Source organism: Falco cherrug, chromosome 5 (assembly GCF_023634085.1).
Source record: "Falco cherrug isolate bFalChe1 chromosome 5, bFalChe1.pri, whole genome shotgun sequence".
NCBI classification, from domain to species: Eukaryota; Metazoa; Chordata; class Aves; order Falconiformes; family Falconidae; genus Falco; species Falco cherrug.
Window position 1 is genome coordinate 1,281,244 of NC_073701.1, and position 17,886 is coordinate 1,299,129.

The 17,886-nt window shown below is 39.1% G+C and overlaps 1 protein-coding gene across 1 annotated transcript in view; it reads left to right on the forward strand.

Annotated features, from left to right (window-relative positions):
* Positions 1-17,886, forward strand: part of KPNA1 (karyopherin subunit alpha 1) — a 54,467-nt gene that overhangs the window by 21,043 nt on the left and 15,538 nt on the right. Inside the window, exons 6-11 of the mRNA XM_055712221.1 lie at positions 659-790; positions 8,927-9,015; positions 10,693-10,792; positions 11,399-11,562; positions 12,715-12,793; positions 15,285-15,410. Coding sequence (XP_055568196.1) covers positions 659-790; positions 8,927-9,015; positions 10,693-10,792; positions 11,399-11,562; positions 12,715-12,793; positions 15,285-15,410 — 690 coding nt within the window. The remainder of the gene's footprint in view (positions 1-658; positions 791-8,926; positions 9,016-10,692; positions 10,793-11,398; positions 11,563-12,714; positions 12,794-15,284; positions 15,411-17,886) is intronic.

Below are 17,886 nucleotides of genomic sequence, written 5' to 3' on the forward strand. Positions count from 1 at the left end.
TCAGTTTTGCTTCAAGTCTTGAATAAATCATCATGCACTAATAATTCTTGACAGTAATACCGATCACAAGAGTTGGAGAGAAGTACTTTGTGATCACAGTCTGGTAGAATTCTGCAACTACAGCAAACTTGTTTGGGTTTTTTTGAAACCTCCTTTCCTTTTTTTTTTTTTAATTTATTTTGGGGTTTTTTGTTTGTTTTTGTTGTGGTGGTGGGGTTTTTTAGTGGCTTTTATTTGCTTTATATCTATAAAGTTTTGTCAAACAATGTCTTTTTCATGCATCTTCAGGAAGATCATTGCTGATTCAGTGAATGCAGGTATCTGATGTCTTGTGGGAAGACTCATTTTTGTGTGTATAGGTTCTTAGCTGGTAATGAAAGGCAGTAGAACAGGCCAAAGGTAATATAATCGCATCGCAAAAAACAATATTTGAAAAACACAGCAAACCTGATGTTATTCGCATAAAGATCTGCAAATTTTTATTTCAAATGATATTGGTAACTTTAACTATTCTGATTCCTACTTTGAAAATTGTTTGTGTTAATATCTCACGCTTTCCCTACATCAGTTCCTTCTGTCTTTTACAGACTTCTAGTCTTAATTTTTGGTGTGGCCCAGAAGGCTTCTAGTAAACTTCCTTTTGTATTTTGTTTTACAGTTCGAAGCTGCGTGGGTGCTGACAAATATTGCCTCGGGAAATTCCCTTCAGACTCGAATAGTGATCCAAGCAGGAGCCGTCCCCATCTTCATAGAGCTGCTTAGTTCAGAGTTTGAAGATGTGCAGGAACAGGTACAGATTAAGAATGGTGTTGGGTTTGTTGTGTGTGGGTGGGTGGTTTGTAGGGTTTTTTTGTTTGGGTTTTTTTTTTGTGTGTAGGGGAGGGGTTGGTTTGGTTTTGTTTTGGTTTTTTTCCTTCCCCAGAAAGGAATAAGGCTGTCCTGTAAGAAAGCCTTTACAGGAAATGTAGCGTTTGGCAGTTTTGCACAACAGTTCCTTTCTACCTAGCATGTCTTAAGATATCTAAGCAAGTATTGTATTTTTCTTTTTCTGGAGATGATGTATTTAACCACAGCCAATGGGGTAATGCATTTTGATCTCTGATGGGTTAATATTTTTCTCTTGTGTTGAGGAATTCAAGAAGCTTTGTTTAAAAAATTGCTCTAGGGATGGGAAGTTCGTGCTTATTTCTCCTGAAGATAAAGCATGAGTGGAAATTATAGTTTGTGCTCTACAGAGAAAATTATAGTTTGTTCTCTGAGTTTGTTACAGAGTAGGTGAATATTCTTTTAAGGCCCAAAGAGATCATCGTAAAGCACAGACCAAACATTTGACTCGCTAATTTCCACATGAGGTCCATAACTTTTGTTTGAACAAAGATGTAATCTTGCTTTGAAGGCTTAAGGTGATGAAATATTAATTATGTTAACAAATAGTTTCAGTTAATCTTAATCCTAACTTGAAAGTATGTACCTTTACTGTACAAATTTGACTAGCTTTGGGTCCAGGTTGTTTGCTTTTATTTCATTGTCTAGTCAGTTAGCAAGGTCTCTGTTTTTTGCTATAGCTACTTAGAGGCCATAGCTTAAGCTTTTCTTGAGCAAATGAAATTAACTTCTGAATTCTCATTATGAGGGCATTTCTCTGATGGTTGGTTTGTTTTTTGGTGACTCTTTTCTGAATGTTTCTTTGTTTCAATATCTTTTTTTGTGGTGGTAAAATGACAAGCGCTGGATATTCCAGTAGCACTTTTCCAGCAATGATGTTTGCAGAGATAGTACCTCGTTTTCATTTCTGCTTGGTGCTTTGTTGTGTAAATATCCAAGATATCTTTCTGGACTCTGCCACGGAAGCTGGCTGCAGCTCAGGTTAAGCTGATTATCCAATATGATCCGTTGTTCTTTTCAGAGTCACTGACTTCCAGGGTTCAGTTCTCCATCCTGTAAGTGTGACTTCTATTCTCTGTTCCTAGATGTCTGACCTTGCATTTGGCTGTATTGAGATGCATGATTGGAGGAGTCCCAATTTAGAAGCATTGGATCGCTTTGTGTAACTTGCCTTTCTTTCTTATAGCTGGCTCAGAGTGTACCACCTGTACTTAAGGTTGCCTAACATTTTCCACAAAACAGATACATATGTATCTTTTTTTTACTTCTCAGTTGTTTTATAGGTTACTACTTCTTCCACTGTGCAACTTCCCATTTTCAGTGGTCTGTCTCAGGCTGAATTATTTTTGAAAGGTTTTTTTTTCAGAGAAATTGAATTGAGATGCTTGAGAAAATGAGATAGTAAAGGAAATAAGTATTTTTTCATCCTTTTTTTTAGCCTTCATTGAGGAAATAAGTCTGTTGTTGTAGAAACTAGAAATGTGATAGGGAGCTTGCCAAAATGGCAGATAAATGCTACATTCTGCTGATGTGAAAATCCACCCAGACTTACCTAGATGATGCTTTTAAGAGTGTTTTTTTTGAGGGTTGAGATTGGTGGCATTACTTTCCAAATTCAGCCGTCGCTTGTACAGTGCTGTTCTGCAGAATGACTGGTGCTTTGAGTGTGGTAAGGGCTACTCCGTTTTTTTTCTCCTAATGGTCTTCTGTGCAAGAGCTAACTTGTGTTTTTTAATAGGTTGTTCTTATCATCCCTGCTGATGCTCAGAGAGCAGGTGGGAAGAGCGAACCTGTTTAGAATGAGTTGTGCAGCCTTCAGCCTTAAGATGTGTGAATTAACAGAAGAGCTTAGGGGCCACAGTTAAGTAGTTTATCTGTCTCATTCCCCCGCTGCCTCCTAATAAACTGCTGACGTGTTAAAGTTCAGATTGCAGGCAGGCAGAGTGGGTTGTATTTACCGGACAATATTTTTCTATGTAATTCAGGTGCTGAATCCGTGATTTCTCTGCTATCAGTAAGTTTCTAAATACCAGTTACAAATTCCTCTGTAGTAAGCTGTGCTAAAGAAGGAAGATGTACCACTGCAAAGTGTTACCTACACCTTTTCATAGTGGGTTTCTGTGCTGCATGTCTACAGATTGCAGTCCTGCTTACAGCTGACGTTGGGTTTAATGCAGGCCAACATGAAAGAAATTATGGTTTTTTTCCAACAGCTTTAACACCACCACCACCCCCCCCCCCCCCCCCCCAAACATTTCACCATAATATCTACTAAACCAAAAATCATTAAGGGCTTAAAAGTTAGCTCTCGTACTTTTGTATTACAGGATAGCATTAGTACACAATTGTGTAGTATTTTTCCACATCACTCTCACCTCATTCAGTATATGTAGGTTGTGGCCCTGGTAACAAATCAGTGGCTAGTAAAGGAGGCTTTTTATTTGTCACACTGTGGCCCTGTTTGTTAAAGTTGGAACAATTAGAGTTAATGAAAGAGAAAAGCAAAAAGATGCTTACGATCAAGGCGATTGCAGGTTTGAGATAAATGTGTCTACTGCTTATTGTCTGATGCTGGACAATTTCCTTGTGTCAGTTTTCAGTAAGCGGATACTAGTTCCGTGGTTTTTTGAATGCTCAGTGTGAATTATTTCCATTTCATTGTGTAGTTGAGGACAGCTCAGCATTTCTGAAAGTAACTTTTGTAGTTAGGTCTGGGTTTTGAGTAGATCTGGGCCTGGCCTTCTCAAGCTGGATTTCTGAAACTGGGAGATATTTGACCATAATTTTTTCCCCTATAAAATTATGATTCTAGGCTTCTCTCGCAGTAGTACTGTGAAGATTATTATTTGCAAGCAACTCTTACTATATTTGCAACAAATTACAAAAATACAGGAAACACAGAAAATAGAACTACACTTTCAGGCCATGTGGGCCAGAAGCTAGCCCTACAACCATACAGTAAAGGGTGAAGACAAAAAGGAATGTTGAAGGCTGTGTTTAGTAAGCCATTCTTTGTGCTAGGTGGGATAGTAATTATATAGAAGGAAATGTTAATTAAGCAGTAATATAATTGTGAATATATAGCATAGCATAAACTTAAAAAAAGTAATATTTAATATTAACTTGACTTACTGGCTAATCATTATCCACTGCTTTTGTCTTACAGTAAGTCAGTCTTAGAGACTTACACCATTGAATTTGTCTTTTATTTCAAACTTCCTTTAGCAGTGGCTCAGGAACAGATATGGATTTACCTTATCCGGTCATGTTTTCCCAACAGTTTTTTTTTTTTTCATATTTATAAGCCAGTATTAATCTAATGTGTTGCACTGTTTCTTTTGGGTATGCTGATTTCTGAGTCTAATGTGATTGTAAATCAGCAGTTTTATAGAAGTCTGTGTGAGGGAATCTTTATGTTTATTAGGCAACATGTATTTTAGTGAAATTATTTCTTACATCTTTTTACAAAATCTTTTCCATTAAGCTGTGCAGGCTGATATTCGATAACCCTACCATCTTTTAACTCTTTCATTGTTTGTATTGTGTATCAGTCTTTCTTGGATTGTATATCAGTCTTTCTCTGTGATCGGTGGTCAGACCATTTGGCGTCCTTTTTTCCCATCAAAGAGTCTGAGTTTATGACAGCAGCTACATCTCCATTGTTCGTGAAAAACACTTCGGCTACATCTCCCCACTTCTGTTGTTGGTGTACTAAGTTTTAGATTTAGTCAGTGGCATATGTCCTAGCTTTTTTCCACTGATCACAGTTTTTCTTTCAAAAGACATGTAGAAATTCAGCTGTGCCAGCCTGAAATTATTTATATTGAAGGATTCCATCAAAGCCCTTTAGACATGCTTAAGGTGGATCTAGCTTCAGCACTGTCTTAGCTGCAGTTCTTTCAGTTCTTTGCTGTGTTCCCTTGCTGAGGTATTTAAAACCCAGATGTCAACTTGGGTTTCCTTGATGAACATTGAATTTCCTTCAGAAACCATGCAAGGCGTTATGCTCCCTGTCTGATCCTGCTGAGATTGTCTCACAGTGACAGATACGTGTTGTTGTGCTCTGCTGGACAGCCGGTGGCAAGAGCATCCCCAGCTGCCCTGTTCTCCTTTGGGAACATTTGTGTTTTCAGCTAAAGCAACCAACGTGTTTTTCCCCTCAGCATATTTCCATTTCTGGTTGTATTGCTGTTCTTTTGGTGACCATCGTTTGTTTGGCAGATGAATCCGTGAATCTGGTGTCCAGGTTCTGTTTGGCTTTTCCATCAGCAGCTCTCCTAACTAGGTCTTAGTATTCAAAATCATGAAGAGCAGTTGAGGCACGAGTATGAGCTACTTTCTCTGTTTGGGTGCATGAGATGTGAGAAATAAGTAACTATGAGGACTCCAGCCACTGAGAGAAAGGTGTTTACTGTGTTGGTTCATAGCAGAAGTCATGTCCTAGGAATCTGGCCTTCTGGTGTACTTCCTTGTGTCCGCTCTCCAGTCACATTGTGTGCAAGTTCATCTTCACCATCTGCATCCCAGCATTAGATCCGTTTCCCAAGTCAGTGGCCAAAAGTAGAGACAGTGTTGATTCTGACTTCATAATATCTCTTCTCCACCAAGAGGCACAGACTCTACACACTGTTGGTGGCTGGTTTAGCACTTGGCTTAAATATCCAGAGGCCTAATGAGATAGTGGCTGAGGGCCTTCAGAATCCAGGGGAAGGTGGAGGGTTGTCAGAGAGTACATGGATTATTCACAGAGGGCACCATATGGCTCAACAGTACTCTACAAAACTTGCACTTTACTGTTGCTACTGAAGTTGTCCAGCACTTGCAGGAAAAAACCACTGGAATTTAATAAACTGGAGACCTGCAACAATCCCTACTCCACTATTAGCAATAAATGGAAATTTGTAGACGTTTATAAAAAAAGATGCTGTCAGTTGGCAAGGCAGCATTTACACTTTCAGTTTACACACAACTTTGCTATGTAAGATGTTGGTTAAAAAGTCAAACTACAAATCTTAAAATGACTCATTCTTTTCATCTTTGGGTCTGGGTGTAGATATTGGAAAGTACTGAAATGGATTTTTTTTAAAGTATTTTTTGGATTTAATAAACTGACATTTAATGGAATTAAGTATCCTTTTTACCTCTGCAGCTATCCAGAAAAGAAGATAAAAACATTTGGGATGTACAGAAAGAAGCCAAAATGTGATGGCAGGCAAGCCATTTGCATCTTGAGGAGTGCACAAAAGCAGCAATGGAAATCATTGAACATAATTCAGACAAACAAACCCTGAATACACTTGTCAGTGTTCACATGTTGCCATGACAGAGCTTTGTATTTATGGCATTGTCTGATGAGAACAGTTTAAATGAGCTTGACTCATGTTCCTCACTTATCTGAAGAGCTGAAGTAATTCCTTAAGGAGAGACCTCTTCCTTGTTAAATGAAACCGTGTCTATTTTTCTAAAGATATTTCAATTTCTTTGCATCTTGTGTACTATCAGTCAATAGGATGGCAGGGATTTCTTGCAACATCCTCTCTTGCTAGGTCCTCTGATGCCAGGCTACTTGGCCAGACTTCTTTTGCCATTAAAAAAAAAATAAATCAAGAGCGGGAAGGCAGTGACATGCTATTTGACTTCTCTGGTCTGACTTTTTGATGTGAGATTTGCTGTTGCAAAACCAGTCTGTCATTCGGGGTCAGAACGGATTCTTGGATTAAGTGATTATCACTGTCAACCCTAAAAATAGATATTGCTATAATGGCAAAAACAAAATCCACAGACAAGTGACATACAGCTTCCAGGGGTGTTTTAACATGTGTTAGGGTGTCCAGGCAAGGAGATTATATCTTCATACAAAGTTACTTACATGTTTAATAAAAGGAAATTATTGTAAATTCTAACTTTTTTGACCCCTAAATGTTTTTAGAAGACCCACAAGACTCATTTAGAACTAGCTGAAATCTTTGATTCATTCCTTGGGCTTGTGATTGCTGCAGAAATACAGGTACTGCTGGGAGCCACAGGCATGGCTTCTTCCAGTTCTGATATGAATGACATCTTGCAGGAGGTGGTGTTCTATCTCTTAAGCTAAATTTTTCCAGTAGCTGCCTTCTGTCTTGAGTCCATGAGGCTTCCAGACTCGACATCATGCTTCTGTGTCAGATAAACTGTTGTCACAACAGTTGTAAAATACTAAGAATTACAGATTTTCATGGTGCAGATAAGTTTTGGGAGGACATTGTGTAGTAAGGCTGTGCTGTTTCACAGCGAAGGTCAGTATAGCCTCGTGCCCTGTCTGACAGTGGCTGACAGCAGAAGCCTGGAAAACAATAGAAGAGCAAAACAAACTAATCCTTCCCCAGAATAGTCTCCTAGTCTCTGAACAACTTGCAGTGTTGGGACTTCTGATCTATCTATGGTGTTACTGGTAATACTGGTACAGAGGAGCTATCTTTTTATTTGGTATCTAGCTGGCATCTATGTTTACATTTTTTTTTATATACATCTGCTTCTACCTGTATTACACTTGCAGAATTTTCTAGTGGTTTTGGGCCTCTAGAGTGGTTGGAGTCTTTTTTTTTTATTTTTTTATTTTTTTATTTATTTTTTTTTAAGGTAGCATCTTTTTGCCACCATTTAGAAATGTGTTACAGTAGAAAGCTTGTGCAACAAATCAATTGACATGGATAATGAATAAATAAGTTTCTTTCAGATTATCTGAGAATTACTTTGAGGTAACAAATGTGGCTTACGCTGTCAATTTCTTTAGAGGAGTAATTTATTTCAAGTAGAGATATGGAGAGAAAAATGTACTTACTTTGTGTGAGGGAACTTACATATGTTCTGTTGGAGAAATAGTTATGCACTGTAACACATTTTTCTGCAAGTAATACATAGTCTTCGATTGAAGAGAAATTTGGGGAGGACATTCAGCTGCTGTCATGACAAAAGCAATCCTTTTTATCTTCTCTGTGCAGTACTGGAAGTATTTCCAGTGGTTGTGTAGATGTTGTATGGGTCTTCCCAAATAAGCAGATACCTGTATCTATTTGATTTGACAGACCTCTGCTGACTTGAAATAAATGGCAAGTGTGAGTTTCATACAGTTTCTTGTGTGACAAAATATTGTCTGTAAATCAAATGGAATTCATAAAATATTTTTTATACTTCGTATAGACTACTACTATTTTTCAGTTACAGCTCTCATATTAGTGGACAGTGATATCAAAACCACCACTTGACCCAAATGTATGAATAAAAAGCAATTAAATCTTTTATTCTCATAATACTACAGAAGATAGATTTCATGCTTCTTTAATTATCTTCTGGTATTTTAGATCTTTTCTTCTCAAAGTGAAGGGTTACATTAATACTGATGTAAAAGGGAGAAAATACCTGTCCTTGCATTTTGGCATGCATATGTCTTAATAGGCAACGCTGATTCTGTCTTGTGTAGTTTTCTCTTAAAGGATATATGCCAATGCCCATCCGAACTCTTTGATCCCACATATTGGTTTATTGTGCATATAGATTCTCATTTTCATCTTGGTTGGTGTCAGCATTCTTAATATGACTGTGTAAACAACGCATGCTTTTATGGCTTCTTAGGAAATACTAATATGGGCTGTTCCACACAAACATTTTTGGGTAGATAGAAACTTGCTTGACCTGTGCTATGAATGTCTGGGCTTGAACCAGCTCTGAACCAGGAGGAGTGTGGAATTAGTATGTTACTAAGCCTGAGGAGATAAGCTCATCTCTTATATTGTGGACAGAGCAAGGTTATGTCTGCCTGCAAAGTCTTTGGAGACATAAGTGTTGGCTGTTTTGGTATTCCTCTTAGATCTGTGTAAATACTCCTGAGTCATATAATGAGCTTGGGTGTACATATGTAATACTCAACCAGTATACATTCCCCTTCGGTACATTGTCCAGGATCTAACAGTGAGAACAGAGTATTTCCCACTCTAATACATACGCTAAATTGGTAGAATTGTGAGAATAAAAGCAATTACTGTTTTTCTTTTTTTCATTGCAGGCAGTATGGGCCCTTGGCAACATTGCTGGAGACAGCACTATGTGCAGAGACTATGTATTGGACTGTAATATCCTGCCCCCTTTATTGCAGTAAGTCTTTTTTAATATGTTTTCCAGAATTTTGCTCGTGTTTTCTGATAAGACTGAAGTTTGTGTTTTCCCTTGAAGAAGAATAATGATTTTTATTGTTTTTTAATTGTGAAATAATGAGACTTTTTAATGGGGGCTCCTGAACCACTTTTGTAATGGAGCTAAAATGGAAACATGTTTTAGGAGCAGCTAAGCTGGAACTATTTTACTCTGCAGAGTGGGTGGATGCCTGAGCTTATTACAGAGTCATAGAATAAGTTGAGAGGAACCTCTGGAGGTCACCTAGTCAAAGCCTTTCTTCATAGCAGGTGAGATCAGATTAGATTGCTCAACTGCTTAACCAGTCAAATTTGGAACATCAGAGGTAGATTTCATAGCCACCTGGGGCAACCTGTTGCAGTATTTGACCATGGCATGGTAAAACCCAATGTTCTGGGTTTTATCTTGTGACAGTTGCCTCTTTCCTGTCGCTGTGCACCCTTGAGGAGGATCTGGCTTCCTCTTTTCTGTATTTCTGTATCCACCTGTTCATCTGATGTAGACAGCAGTTTTATGTCCCCTTACAAAGGCTCCTACTAAGGCTGAGCAAATCCAGGTCTCTAGCCCTATTGCTGTGTGTTATTTCTTAAGTCTGCTAATTATCTTAACAGTCCCCTGCTGGAGGACCTTATTATGATTGCTGGAACAGTGACACCATCTTGTGTTGTCACGTCCAAATTGGGATTACTCAGTCTCTGTCCTTTGCAAACTGTTTGCAGCAGTGGAGTTCTCCAGCACTCTCATAAAGACATTGGTACAGTGTAGGATGGCTGTAAGAAAAAGAAACTGAGTTGTTAACAGTTGTGGAAAAAACTAGGTCGCACTATACTTCATTCCTTTTAGGCCGAAGAGCACCATGGCTAGTCACCTCTCGGTTGTCAGGAAGGTGCCTTGTCGGTATTACAGTTCACTGGGGGCTCCCTGTGCCTTACGGAGTAGAAGGTGGATCCTGCAGTTGGTGTGTGGATGCCTCCCATTAGCAACTGTGGGAAGAGACTGGTTTGGGGTGGTCTGGAATTCCATTCTAACAAGAACGCAGTGGGCAAGGCTCTCATATCCAGGGGCTGGAGCCAGTGTGCACAGGAGGTCTGTCAACAGCACTTGCTGGGAGAGAGGTGGCTGTCTTGCCTGTCTGGGAAACCCTAAACCTGATCATTCCTGTTTTCTGAGGATGTTTTGTTCTCCTAGTTAACATACCAGAGTCTAGAAGTGTACAAGTGGGGCTAATAGTCTAAGACTGACATAAAAATGCAGCGCAGCGAAGCAAGTATTCTCCTAAAATACCTGCACGTCCTTCTACTTAGAGTAATTTTGTCACAGTTCCTGCACCTTTGACTGTTAATCTGCCACATCAGTATCTAAGCAATTTAAATGAACATGCTTTCAGTGTAATGGTTATAGTTCTTGTTGGGATACTGGGACTAATGTGTCTGGCATGTGTGTTAGTATCCAGCCATCAAGCATGATTTTCCTCAGGGTGTATTTTTTAAAAAATAAACCTAGCATGTTTTGCCCTGGTGTATGTTTAAATGTAGGCCTGAGTTTATTTTAATGATTCATGCAGTTGACTCTACAAGGTTGCTTGGCTTTTAACTTTTTAAAAATCAAAGGCTGGAATTTTTTGTTGGTTTGTTTTAGATTGCTTTCAAAACAGAACCGTCTCACTATGACCCGAAATGCTGTATGGGCTCTATCCAACCTCTGCAGAGGGAAAAATCCTCCCCCAGATTTTGCCAAGGTAAGAGATTTTTTGAAAGGAAATTCATTCTGAGGTGGTAGTCAAATAAGCAATAAGGGTAGTGAAACTTAAATAGAAGAAATATTTCAGAATTTTTCTGAAACAATGTGTGGGCTTCTTACAGGTGAAATTGGTGGATGTATTCAGTCTTTTGGGCAGACATTCACAACCACTGTTTTAATACAGCTACCTCCTAGCTTTTTGATACTTGTCCTCTACTAGAGATGACCATCCCACAGCAGAACAAAACTCTACATCTTGGTTGCTGTAGTGTGAAGTATGGCGCATCTTAGCAGACAAGTCTGGGTTGAAGTTGCCAGACATTGTATGTAGAGGCTGAGGAATTCTCATAGTGCTTTTCTGTGGTACTTGCTGGTAGCTAACATGTCAGCAGAGTATGGTGGTTGTGTTTCTGACTTGCGTAGCTGCAGTCGTAGCTCGGTCCTGCACGGAAGTGCTGCCTAGGTCTGACATTTTTTGAGTATTGAACCGTGAGGTGCTGGTGCCTAGGACTGTAATGTCACATACAACATTAACTGACATGTTAATAGAACTTCTGGCCCTTCTAATTGCACAATGTGTGTATCTCCTCTTAATGTCTTACAGGTTTCACCTTGTCTTAGTGTGCTCTCCTGGCTGCTCTTTGTCAATGATACGGATGTATTAGCTGATGCCTGCTGGGCTTTGTCCTATTTGTCTGATGGCCCCAATGATAAAATCCAGGCTGTGATTGATGCAGGAGTCTGCAGAAGACTTGTGGAATTGCTGATGTAAGAAATTTCTACTGAGAAAATGTACTATCCACTCTTGTCCCTAAAATCAAAGTTCCAGCAATAGGAAGTTTAATTAGATCTGTCTTGAAATGTAGTAATTTCCAAAAGCGAAATTTGAGTTTTAATTTTACTTGACTATATTCAGTCTTCTCTGTTTGTCATGACTAACAGAAACAATGGAACTTTCCTTCTACTAGTTTTGCTCTCTTAAAGAGATTTTTTTTATCCTGCACCTAACAGCTGCATTTTTGTAAAACTCGTAACATATACTGGAATTTTCTCTGTGCCATGTTATAACTGCCTACCAATGGCATTGCTGAAGGATATCGAAGATAGAAATGTAAGAAATAGTAAAATTTACTAGAATTGACAGTACCAGGGACTTGAAAGGTAAATAATTTCTTAAATCTTACTGCAAAAATATACTCACACTTTGGTCAGTAAAGTGTAGCTGTGGGAGTTGGGGTCAGGGAGACCGGCCTTGTTCAGAGCCATTTCTCCAGGTCTAAGGGAAGGACATGGAACACTCAGTTACTTAAGAACAAGAAATAAGGATTTTCAATGATGTAAATAAAAGACTATTGAGGCTTTTCAGATTAAAGCGAAACTGATGCTCAATTAATGAATAGAATGTATTACCTAAGGTACCTTTTTTGAAGAAGTGTTTTAATTTGAGAAAAAAAATCCTTACTACACCCTTCCTATTCCAGTCCTGGATTAACGATGATGGGAGGATGCATATGATGACAGAAGATGCTCAAACAGCTGCATGGGTTAAACACACAGCTTCTATCCGTGTTCCTCTGTCTGTCTCATTCTCTGCCTTTGTGCACGCTACCTATGTGTGTTTTGTAGTTAAAGCTGATAACTTTTCCCTCCCAAGGATGCCTATACTCTGAAGTACTTGTATTCTTTTGATTTCATATTTTATTTTTATGCTGCTCCATGATAGCTGAAGGTCTGAATATTTAGAAACCCTAGAAAGACTTACCTTTAGTTCAAAATCAGAGTGTTCTGATTCAGATAGTGAGAATTAAGTCAGGTTTAGCAGGGAAGTTTTGCACTGGCTGATGGATGTTCTTTCCTTGAGGATGTAAAGATGGAAATGCTTCAGGATGGTTAACACAAATTTTTCTTTGGTAATTTCAGGCACAATGACTACAAAGTTGTATCTCCTGCCTTACGAGCTGTTGGGAACATTGTCACAGGAGATGATATCCAGACCCAGGTATGGATGCACTTTCTCACACGTCCTACTGGAGTTCATCTTCCTGTCAGTTCTGATAACTTACTCACAAGCACTCCTCTTGTTTCTTTTGAAGTTCGAAAGTGGAGGATTGATGACACTAACTGCCTTAAAACATGTGATGCTTTTCATAGTTTTTGTTCAGTCCTGAACTGCTGGTGGCTCTTACACAGCTACGTCTGGGATTTATATATAGCTATGCAGTACCCTTTGAGGGTTTGGTTTTTTTTTTTTTTTTCTGGTTTATTTAAAGCAAGCCTGCCTCTTAGGTGAATTTTATGCTGAATGATTTGTATGATAGGGCCATTGAAGGCTAATCACATTTGATGGTGTTGACAGTCTATGAGTAATATACCAAAAATGAGTGTCTGGTCAGATTTCAGATGGTATGAAGTTGTGTTGGGCACATGTTTGGAGAAGTGTTGGCAGGAGGCAGTGATTCTCACTGCTGTATTGAAATTAAACTGGGAGCCAGGAAAGATGATGCTTCAGGGGCCCTAGGTTGTCACCTTGCTGCTTGGTAGGTTTTGCGAGAGGCAGCAGCTCCCACCAGTTTTTAACATCTGTGGGAGCAGAGAGTCCATGCCTTGCATATACACTACCTGTGATCCACTGGCTGGTGGCAATCTCTTTTTACATGTAGAGCAGAAGCTCCAGTTACGGTCTTCTGCTGTTGTACCTCATGTTAAACGCTTTTTCCCCCTTTGTGCATTCTGACACCCTTTTGTGAGGCTCAGTTGGTAAGAGGAAGAGTACAGAGTAGGCTAATGCTCTTGAAACTCTACTGACTCTTGGCCTTCATCTTAGATCACAAACTAAAAAGCATGCCTGTGTGGTGCAGAGCTGCCTGACACGCACAGCCAAATTGGATTGAAGTGACAGGCTCAAAGAGGCTTGCTGTGGTGGGCTGTTATTTTAGTAAACTGATGGCAGAAACGGGATCAAAAAGTGGTAGCAGCTGTGAATGGGGAGGTGTGTGCAGTGGAGGCAGTGAAATGGACATCCAGGAGGCAGTGGTAGCAGCTAGGGGTGTGAGACAGCGTGAAGAGTGTGGAGAAGGATGCCTTCAGTGAGGTGTAGAGACACAAAGCTTATGATTCCTCATTAAAAGTGTTAATTACGCCTTCCATGTAAAGTTAAAATCTAGGCTCCTAATCTTGAGGCTTCTTTCAATGCTTGTTTTTTGGTTTGGATAAATATATCTTCTGGAATTCTGTAGTTTAGTGATAGTAGTAGTCCAGCTTTCGTAGTTGAAACATTTTTGAATATGAATGCAAGACTGTTGCCTGAAAACTTCTCTGTGTAGCCTCAGAGCACAAACCTGCTTTTACTTTAGATCTCATTTGTAACTATTAATAATTGCCAGTGCTTGGAGATGGCCAAAACCTTAGATGATATGCATGAAGAAAAAATACTTGAAGCAGATACCCAATACAATGCTAAACTATAGTATTTGCTTTTTTTAATCTTAATGTGGAGTAGAAAGGTTTAAGGAATATGGGGGTGGGGGGGAAATGGTGGTGGATATGAGCAAGGGGATTCAGTCCAGAGATTCCATGATCAGAAGTCATCACTATAATTTAGCTTGAATCTGCCATCCTTTTGACCTCCACTGACATGTTGAAGAATTTCTCATTCTGCACCACGCTGTTCTAAGCTGTCTGCTTTTGCCATGCAAAGCAAAACTACAGTGCTTCTTGGCAGGCTTTTCCAATTTTTTAACTTGCAAGAAGCTGGAATTTAATAATTAAAAAAAAAAATTAATCTTTCAGTCATTGAATCTTGTTATGCCCTTTTAGAGGGGCAAAAAGCCCTTCACTGTCACATGACCTAATCGAGGATTCTGTCTTCTAACATCCCTGTTCTGGGGTATGTTCTCTTGTACTTTGGGCACTCAAAATTTTGATTTTGGAAATGCAGACTTGCCTGCAACTCTTCTGCTCTGTGAAATTGCAATTTTTGACAATTCTGGACAATTTTTTAGTTAAGAATTGCCCATTTATGATGTCAATGGACCCAGCACTGGCAACAGTCTGCCCCACTGTGCCAGCTGATGTGGAAAACAGAAGTAGCTGGAGATCCAGTTGTTCAAAAAGACAGCATTTTTCTGTTGTCTTGTTTTCTGTAATCTTATTTTTCTTCGGGTATAAAGGGCTTAGTATCTTCTTGTGTTCAGGTCACACTGAAATCATAATGAAGGCATGATGTCTTACCTGAGTTACTAAGCTGTTTTGCTCGTAGCTTTCCTGCCAACATTTGCTTCTTAGTTCTTGCTGGTTTTTCATTTTGTTTGTTAGTTGTTTTGTGGGTTTTTTTTTTGTTGTTTTTTTTTTTTTTTTTAACTTTCTGGGGTCGTCTGATGGGGTATGCTTTTACAGTTTTGAAGACAACTTATTCCTTGTTCCTGTGATTCTTTATCCTAAATTACCTCTAAGATGTGGTTTGGTTTGTTTTGTTTTTCTTTGGTATTCAGGTAATTCTGAATTGTTCAGCCCTGCAGAGTTTACTGCACTTGCTAAGCAGCCCAAAAGAATCTATCAAAAAGGAAGCGTGCTGGACAATATCTAATATAACAGCTGGAAACAGAGCCCAGATCCAGGTAACCTTTTCAGCTATGATCAGTAATATTTGTCTTGCAGGCTAGAAGAAACACACATCAGGCAGTATACTGTTTTTTGTGTATAAAGTGCTTATTTGTATGTATATGCAGTCACAGATACATAACTATGTACGAGCAAAAATATATTACAGGCTTTGTGTGTAATTGAATATTTCAATGCCCCAGTCATCTCTCAAATTCAAACTATGTAATTTTATAATCATCTATAGACTCTAAGGGGGGGGAGGGGGGAAGATAGTCATGCTAGAGAATTACAAAATGAGGCTAAGCTCAAGAAAACCTTGTCTTAACTAATTTGCTTCATGCCTTTGACAGTCACTAAGACACAGAAATTCTCAAGCCCCAAAAAAGTAAGCTACAAACTTTGAGAATCAAATAACTTTACATGTTTCTTGACTTCATCACCTGATATGGACACCTACATTGTAAAATACTTTATTCCTGTTTATATTTTCTTATAATTCCTGATACAAGAAGTTGTGCTTAGTCAAAGGAGGAGGATATCTAACATGTTGCACTGAGATTCACTCTTTCTGATTATACCAATTTTTGTACCCCCTTCATTTTAAGTGATGGCACACAGAAGCAAATGAAAGTCTCACTCCCTTATGTCCGTTTATGATTAGGCCTCCAGAGGACCACATCTTTGTTCTGAGTCTGGGCTCAGTGTCTCCAGATGGTATAAATAAGACACTGACCATCTCTTCCCCAGAGAAAAGTTCTTTGACTAGATAAAGAAGCAGCTGCTAAATATATTTTTTTCCTGGATATGGAGCTTTCTCAGAACAGCTATGCTAGGGGAATATTTGCTTGGCTTTCAAGGCCAGTGCCTTATTCCTTCTCTTTTAGAAGTGATAGAAAACCAGCCTGTAGTGAAACCAGCCTTTGCCTGATAAATATACAAAGTTCCCCTCAAGGCAGTTGAATGGAAGTCTCGTGTAAATCAAATTTAATTCTTCTGAAGTTATGCTTCTCAATGTTGTTCTCCCTCGCTGGATACAGAGAGTATTTTCAGAGATTGCAGAGGATGCGAGGGAGTCCAGTTGGAGATAGCTGTTCTTTGAGGAATAGAAATAAGTAGCAGAAATATTGGACATGATACGTATTTGTCTCATTTGTAACCAGGCAGAAACAGTGCGTGCTCACACAAAGTAAACCAAGTCCCGTGGTGTACTGGCAGAAGTGGCCGAGGAGTACTTCCTTCCTCCATATCGTTTTCCTTGGAAGGCAGCCTGACACTTGCTAGTCTAGTATCTGATGGCTCTGGATTATTCATTTTGTAAGATCAGAATTAGTGTGAAGTGGTTAACCCTCTGCACCCAGGGGATCGAAGTATTTCTCTCTCTGCAGAAAACTTGCAGGAGTTTGTAAGAAGGCTGCATGTTTTTCCTGAGGAAAAAGTATGTTACATCCTTTGCAGGTGGTACTTGCAATCTTTTGGTTATATGCTCTCCCTTACAAGGACCATCCAGCTGCTGAAGGGGCAGCAGGAAGCCTTAACACCTTGAATGAGGTCTTCGTCTCAGAAGCCATAGGAAATAAAGCTAATGCTTTTGTGGAAGATAAGTCAGCCTCTGCTAAGCTTGCTGGAATTAAGAGCAAATGTTCATCTAACTCCAGAGATGCTTATGTTAGGAAATGAGTAGGCAAAACCCCAAAACTTGTGAAGGTGGAAAGCTGTGTAGGTTCTCCTTCTCTGATGTAAGGATGTGGCTAAGATGGAAGTGCAACTGTGAGCAAATAAACCTCCTACACTTGTATTTGCTCTGGCTTTCTCAGTCAAGATTTTACTTTTACCGCTGAAGAGCATGCTTTTTGTTGGATATAGAGAATGATATGGTTACTTAATCTAACCTTGGTAGAGCTCCAAGAATTTTGATTCTGCCTTTATTGTGGCTTGCGTGTTAATCTGTGGATTAGCTGAATTTCTAACAAAGTACTGTGTAAAATCAGCAACTGTACCACTGTATTTTCCAGCGTCAGCAGTTCTAGTTGCTGTGCAATTAGCAGTGCAGAGAAGGTAGTTACTACTGCTTGTACTAAGGTAAAAATGTTTTTGCCTTTGCTTTTCTTGCAATGAAGAGTCTTTCCGTTGGTTTAGCCATGCTACTACCACCTTAGAAACAGGGAGAAGTATTTTTTGTCTCTAGAAAGCCATTTCTGCTTTTCCTGGGAAGTCTTAAGAGTATTTTCTGCACAACAGTCCAGCCCAATACATTTTCTTAACTCTGTGTTTTTTCCCAAGTTTATCAGAGAGTTGCTTCAGGTTGCACAATCATATAGGAATGCTGCAGACTTAAAAAAAAGAAGAGCTTGAGAAAATCAGATATCTGTACAGGTCATTCCATAAAGAAATAAGTATTGAAAGTGGCAACAGAAAGTAAAGTTTGTTATTAGAGCATTTGTTCAAAACTTCAGGATCTCTGTTCTCGTATTCTTGATCTGCTGAAGGTAC